General features: G+C 35.9%; 1 protein-coding gene across 1 annotated transcript in view; it reads right to left on the bottom strand.

Moving 5' to 3' along the window:
- Positions 1-1,519: 1,519 nt before the first annotated feature.
- Positions 1,520-7,661, bottom strand: part of qpct (glutaminyl-peptide cyclotransferase) — an 8,459-nt gene continuing 2,317 nt past the window's right edge. The window contains exons 2-7 of the mRNA XM_016548736.1: positions 6,238-6,384; positions 5,879-6,160; positions 5,227-5,394; positions 4,314-4,413; positions 2,386-2,502; positions 1,520-2,304 (exon numbers count right to left, since the gene is read on the bottom strand). Of these exons, the coding sequence (XP_016404222.1) occupies positions 2,129-2,304; positions 2,386-2,502; positions 4,314-4,413; positions 5,227-5,394; positions 5,879-6,160; positions 6,238-6,384 (990 nt within the window). The 3' untranslated portion in view covers positions 1,520-2,128. The remainder of the gene's footprint in view (positions 2,305-2,385; positions 2,503-4,313; positions 4,414-5,226; positions 5,395-5,878; positions 6,161-6,237; positions 6,385-7,661) is intronic.

Raw genomic sequence — 7,661 nt, 5'->3', positions numbered from 1 at the left:
TTACACTGTAAAAAATTATTGTGATTTTAACAGTAAAAGACTGTAAAAATGCTACAGTAAAAACCTGTTAACTGGTTAACAGTAAGTTTCCATACTATATTCATGTAATTACTGTAATTACATTTAATGTAATTTTACAGTAAAATACTGTTAAAAATACGGTTTTTGGAAGAAAAGTCATTTTGTATAATTTACAGTGAAAAACTGTAAATTGACACTCCCAGAATTCTCTGCATGACACTTCCTATTTAATGTTTTTTTTCATTGAAATAACTGTTTCTTCTTAGTTTTTTCTTATCAGTTGTGTACATTAGGGTTTAATCTTACATCTAATGTTGTTAAATTAATGTTTATTGCATCATTTCAGTATCATGTGTGTCACCATGATGGGGTTTAGTGTTTGTGTGAATGACACTGTGCACCTTCTATATATAAATATTGCCCTCAGCTCATAGAAAAGCTGTTTGTGCTGAACTTTGGTTCATCATGTGACTTTCTCGTCACCACCAGTTTTTGGTGGTTATCAGTGCATTACAATGGTTCAAAACAGATATTAACCCATTCAATATGTTGGTTTATTAACAATACATCAGTTAATGAAATACGGTATTTTATTGTGAATTTAAGTTAAGTCTGTAAAACCTAAAATGTTGCTACCATATTTTTTACGGTGAAGTTCTGGCAACCACAGCTGCCGGTATTTTCCCGTAAATGTCACAGATTTTTTTTTACAGTGTATATACATTTTCAGATGGAGAACCTACAACATAGATCAGAACTAACTTGATTTAGTAAGCAATATACTATACACACACACACACACATATATATATACAGTGGGTACGGAAAGTATTCAGACCCCCTTAAATTTTTCACTCTTTGTTATATTGCAGCCATTTGCTAAAATCATTTAAGTTAATTTTTTTTCCTCATTAATGTACACACAGCACCCCATATTGACAGAAAAACACAGAATTGTTGACATCTTTGCAGATTTATTAAAAAAGAAAAACTGAAATATAACATGGTCCTAAGTATTCAGACCCTCTGCTCAGTATTTAGTAGAAGCACCCATTTGATCTAATACAGCCATGAGTCTTATTGGGAAAGATGCAACAAGTTTTTCACACATGGATTTGGGGATCCTCTGCCATTCCTCCTTGCAGATCCTCTCCAGTTCTGTCAGGTTGGACGGTAAACGTTGGTGGACAGCCATTTTTAGGTCTCTCCAGAGATGCTCAATTGGGTTTAAGTCAGGGCTCTGGCTGGGCCATTCAAGAACAGTCACAGAGTTGTTGTGAAGCCACTCCTTCATTATTTTAGCTGTGTGCTTAGGGTCACTGTCTTGTTGGAAGGTAAACCTTCGCCCCAGTCTGAGGTCCTGAGCACTCTGGAGAAGGTTTTAGTCCAGGATATCCCTGTACTTTTCCGTACCCACTGTATATATATATATATATATATATATGCATGGGCGAAGTTTTATATAACTAAACAAACACTCAGAAGGTTGGTTTTACCACTGATTTGTAAACTGTTTATTAGCTGTTTCACACTGTAAACGTTTCAAACATTAAAAGTTTAATGTTTAAAGTTACATTAAAAGTTTTCAGATCCCACTGGTAAGTGAGAAACACATGACAATAGCAGCAGCTTTTAGAATCACACGACATCATGTCAATATGACATCATGAAACAGTATGATTCCTCACACATATGTTTGTTGATTCATAAAAGAGTTTACATTTAAAGACAAAACGGCTACAAAGTATAAGGCTACTATAAATTCTATTATTCATATAACAAGCAAAAAAAAAAAAATTGAAATATTGAGTACCAACATTCATTTTGTAAGTATTTAGTTTAGCCAGAGGATATAAAGAAAACACTGTCGCTGACACACAGTGAACCCTGTATACCGAGTCTGATTCTGGATCCCTTAAATGTCTTCTGAATTTTAACAGTCCACAGACATACAGTACGCAGCTCCAGTTGTGAGAAAAATTGATTGTGTGATAAAAATTGTTAAAAAAATGAAACTGGCTAAACGGGAATGTCAAAAGAACCATAATCTCCTGCGCTTGTCAGTATGAGAAATGAGATAGATGAATGATGGGAGATTTTGGGAACATTAGGAGCCTTCAGTGATAGGGTTCTGACTCTTCTTGTTGAGGTACTCAAGAACAAAGACCTGCAGGATCTTGTTGAGGTTGCTGATGGAGGTTCGATCCAGGTTCTCCTCGTTGTCGTCAAAGGTGTGCCACACCTCAGGAAAAGGAGTCGAAATGAGATGGAGAATCCGGACCCCTAGGAATACAGAGAAATACATACGTAAGTCTTAAATGCTTTTTATATGAACATTCATAAATCTCAGAAAGGGTCTTTTACCTTGGTTGAGAAATGGTACATGGTCATCCAGAATTAGACCCACATGCAGGCCAGGCCAGAAGTACTGAACCTCATTAGGGTGATTCTTAAGGTGACCGAGCGCATGCAGCCGGCGCTCTAGATAAGAGTAAAGAGAGATTTCTTTGAAGCCTGACAAAAAATTATTAAACCATAATGTTTTAAAATGTACTTTTAGGTAACTTTTAATTTGGCAGTTTTTTAAATATATGTGACCCTGGACCACAAAGCCAGTCATAAGGGTCAATTTATTAAATTGAGATTTATACATCATCTATAAACAATAAATAAGCTTTCCATTGATGTATGGTTTGTTAGAATAGGACAATATTTGGCCGAGATACAACTATTTGAAAATCTGGAATCTGAGGGTGTAAAAAAAAATCTAATTAGTGAGAAAATCGCCTTAAAAGTTGTCCAAATGAAGTTCTTAGCAATGCATATTACTAATCAAAAATTAAGTTTTGCTATATTTATGGTAGGACATTTTCAAAATATCTTCATGGAACATGATCTTTACTTAATATCCTAATGATTTTTGGCATAAAAGAAAAATCAATAATTTTGACCCATACAATGTTTTTTTTGGCTGTTGCTACAAATATAGCACAGCGACTTAAGACTGGTTTTATAATCATTATAATTAAGAATGCTTGTTTTTCACAAGGGAAGCAAAAATAAATAAAAAAATTTTTATTATTAAAAGTAATATCATGCGTAAAATATACAGTACGTTACTCAGTATTAATGTCTTCTTTATTGAACTGTTGTATAGAAGCACACAGAATCACACCGCTATCAAACATTTCCTGTAGTATATTAGTTCAGTCGTCTTTGCATGACTTTACAAATTTCTTGAATTGAGAATGTAATATTTTTTTAGGATTCTTCATTACCATTAAATTAGTTTCCCTCGTAATCAGGATTTATCTCTAACTCCTAAATGAGCGGTGCAAAATGGAAGCCTCTCGCATAAAACTTTTACTAAAAAAAACACCACTAGGTATCAGTATAAGATCAAGACGGTTGCCATATTGACCAGCAAAACAAACAAAAACACTACTGAATGCACCTTTAACCTTTATAAAAAAATAAATAAATTAAGTATTCTAAAGCAATAAGCCCCAAGAAGCCGTGGTTTACAGTTGTAATTTACAACAGCTTTGAACGCGGCTCAACCAATCAGAATCAAGGACCGGAACTATCCGTTTTATAATAAATGAATTGATGTTGAAAGGAAAAACACTTATTTTGATGTGTTGACTGACATACTAAATCATAAAAGCATAAACATAATATATGTATTTACTGTCACTTTTTATCCATTTAATGCATCCTTGCTGAATGGAAGTCAATCTTTCTTTCTTTCAATCTTACTTACTCCAAATGTTTGAATGGTAGTGTATCACAGTCTCCACAAACATTTGACCTGTAATGTTTTGTCATCCATAACAAAACCCACCTAAATTTCTTTGAAGGTAAGAAAGAGAAACCAGAGGGGAAAAAAGACGTGACACAAGAAAACCGAGCAGAAAAATACTAACCAATCTTTTGTAGTCTGGAAAGCCATCGGGTCGTACTGGAGAACTGATTACCAAAGCGAGGATTTGGACCTCCAATCAAGTCCAGTAGAACAAACAAATCCTGGTGAGAAATTGAATGAATAAAAGACTTTTACCAGTTTTGTAGTTTGTCAATGTTTGCTTGCATTCATGCTTTTTAACCTTACATTCACAATACACTCTCAGAAAAAAGGTACAAAAGCTGTCACTGTGGCAGTACCCTTTCAAATGGTACTAATAGGTACCATTTAGGTACAAGTATGTACCTTTAAGGTACCAGCACAATTTGAGAGAAACCAGAGGGGAAAAAAGACGTGACACAAGAAAACCGAGCAGAAAAATACTAACCAATCTTTTGTAGTCTGGAAAGCCATCGGGTCGTACTGGAGAACTGATTACCAAAGCGAGGATTTGGACCTCCAATCAAGTCCAGTAGAACAAACAAATCCTGGTGAGAAATTGAATGAATAAAAGACTTTTACCAGTTTTGTCAATGTTTGCTTGCATTCATGCTTTTTAACCTTACATTCACAATACACTCTCAGAAAAAAGGTACAAAAGCTGTCACTGTGGCAGTACCCTTTCAAATGGTACTAATAGGTACCATTTAGGTACAAGTATGTACCTTTAAGGTACCAATATGCACAATTTGAGTGTAAACAAGGTACAAAAGTGTACCATTTTAAAAGGTACCACCCCAGTGACAGCTTTTGTACCTTTTTCCCCGAGAGTGTATGTGATTGTCCATTTGCATATACAACATAATTCAGTACTCTATGTTCTATATTCAAATTCTATATTCATGGTTAATGATGCATTTGCATCTAAAATATATCTGCTGATAGCGCAGAAGGAAGATAGCTGTGTAGGAGAAACCAAGAGAAATCTTTCTTCAGTGAAAAATCTCATGAGGAAGTACAAATGTAATCTGAGAGCTACAGCAGAAGGAAAGCCTATCAGTGAATAACAAATTAAATATTAGTGTGTTCCTCGCACAAAGTTCCAGAAATCTTATAACACAGCACATAAGTCATATGGGCCACTTTAACAATACCTGGGCCAGGCTATTTATCAAAATATCTCATTTTGTTTTTCAAATAAGAAAGTAAGTATACAGATTTGGAACAACTTAAGGATGAGTAAATGAATAAGAATAGACTAAATAGAAAACATTTTCCTAACAATAAGTATGATGCAGTAAGTTATTTTTAGATTAGTCTGGCTGTATGTCAATGTATTCATGTCTGTGAGGGAACTGTACAATGCTGTCGAGCTGGCTGGTGTTGGTGGCTTCCGGTGGATGTGCTGTTGTCGACATTTTGTGGGCTAAACGACGGGAGCCGTACAGAGAGTCTTCAGAGGTCCACTGGTAAAGTGCCTCTTCTCCATCAAAGAAGAAGAACTGCAGAGACAGATCTGACCCAGAGTCCTGTGAGAAACAGCAAAACACACACATGCTGCCATCTACCTGTCACACTACAGAATACAGCACAAATAATGTCACTTATTACATAAATGCAAAATGAATCCCATGATTGGCACAAATTAAAGTTCAGCTACCAACTGAAAAAGAGAGATTGGTAAATGTATAACTCACTGGAGATACATGTGTAACTCACTGGACTCGTACCAGAGTGCTCCACATCAATGTAGCAGGTGAGCTACCGAGCATGTTTTTTCCAATGAGCCTATTTGTCCTTAGTTTACTCTACTCAACATAATCTCTTTAATTTCATATGCCAAAACATTAAAAAAAAAAATTTTTTTAATTACTGTGAAAACAGTCGCACAGCTAAAGCAAAGCACATCTGCTAAAAATATTACAAAATAAAAATATATGAAAGAAAAAATCTCAATCAACTAGTTGTTCAATCATGATGACCCAGCCCTAGTTCCTGTGTACACTGCCAAACCTTCAAGGTCTTTAGGTCATCATCTTGGGCTCTTGCCAGTTCCAGAATCATAGAGCAGGGAACAGCAGAATCCGTTGCTCCGAGAAACTCACGGCCGTCCCACTGTGGAGGGTAGTATTTGGAGTCAAAGTGGCAGGCCAGAACCAACTGACGTTTGGCCGCAGGGTTGAGAGTTGCAATTATGTTGGTAAAGGGAAGCTGGCTGTAAGGCGTATGAGCATAGAAGGCATCCTCCGTCACTTCCCACCCCGCGTTCATTGAGCCGAGAGTTGATTTAATATGCTAAAGAGAGAGAAATTCAGACACTGAACAGACTGTGACATTTAAAAGTTAGCTTTCATACACAAACACACACTGACCTGCTGAACGTTTTGGCTTCCAGTTGAACCAGGATAGCGCACAACAAGCATGGGCTTCAGGTCCTTCTGCCACATCCGGTCCAGATCGGTACGAGATACCACACTACTCAGGTCACTGGAGCTCAGTGTGGTTGCTTCATGTTTCAGCTGAAGTGAAAATGAATAAAAATCTTTATTCATTCATTTATTCCACAGTGGGGTATTCATAACTTTGTGTCACATGTTAACATGCTCCTGGGGCCATGACAAGACCAAGACCATGTCCACGTCCAAGAATATGGTCCACATTTTCATAGTCTTGGTCTTGTCTTAACTAGGACTCAACCTTCTTCTGGTCTCGCAACTGAGCTGGTCTCAACTACAACACTGCTTTTGCATATGTTTGTGTGCATTTACTGTATTCTATAATCGTCCCTCTCTTTTACTACTAAGTAATTGTTAGTCTCTTCGATTGCTGTTATTAATCAGATTGATGGATCAATCGGATTGAAAAGCCTTAATGTAAACACCTCAATCAATCAAATTGAGCTCGATCAAAATGAAATTCTGATCAAATTGAAAGGAGTGGTGTAGAAATAATCCTATAGGAAAAAAACTGGGTGGATGTTTACACGACACCGTTTTCAACTAAAACTGAAAACTTTTTATGCGTTTTGGCCGTTCATTTATAAGACAACAGCATTTTGAGGGCCTGAAAACGCAAACTTTTCAAAAAGAATTGTTTTCAAAAACATTGTTTTCATGTAAACGTACCATTAGTATGTAAACGTTTGTATCTTCTCACTTTCTCAGCCATATTCAAATATACCTTGCCCACATGCACTATGCCTCGATGCATGTTTAGCAGAGCCTTTTTATAATAAGATCTTATGAAAATGCATTGGTTTATTAATGTCTTACAAACTTGTCACCGGACGAGGCTGAATATTTACTGAATATATGAAAAAAAAAAACTTTTCTGACGTATTTCTGATGTTTCCTTAAAAGTATGTAATTAAGGCAAAAATGACAACTGTACGATTACCGCGGTTCTGAACGCAGTGACTGGGGCAGTACGCATGTGTTCAAGTTTTGTTCAGAATACAGAAATGCACATATAAATTAAAATGTGAATTAAGGCTGTGCAATATATCGAAATTATCGAAATATCGCAAATGTACATATCGCAATATGCATATCGCTACGGCTTGCAATATTTGGGCCATGAACAAAAGACAAAGAGAAAATCACTCACTGCTCTTGCCTAAATAACTTTTGTAGCTTAAGTAAGAATCAGTGCATATTAAATTCATAGAGTAAATGTTAAAATGACATTTTTATGTAATGCTAGAGTAAAACACTACCGTTCACTTTCAGAAGTTGTTGTAGGGGTGCTTTCTTCTCACAAAAAGTGAAACATGTATGCTAGTTATATTAGAATCAGA

The sequence above is a fragment of the Sinocyclocheilus rhinocerous genome, unplaced genomic scaffold, assembly GCF_001515625.1.
Source record: "Sinocyclocheilus rhinocerous isolate Xijiao unplaced genomic scaffold, SAMN03320098_v1.1 scaffold1636, whole genome shotgun sequence".
Taxonomy (NCBI): domain Eukaryota; kingdom Metazoa; phylum Chordata; class Actinopteri; order Cypriniformes; family Cyprinidae; genus Sinocyclocheilus; species Sinocyclocheilus rhinocerous.
This window is presented reverse-complemented; position numbering and strand designations above follow the sequence as displayed.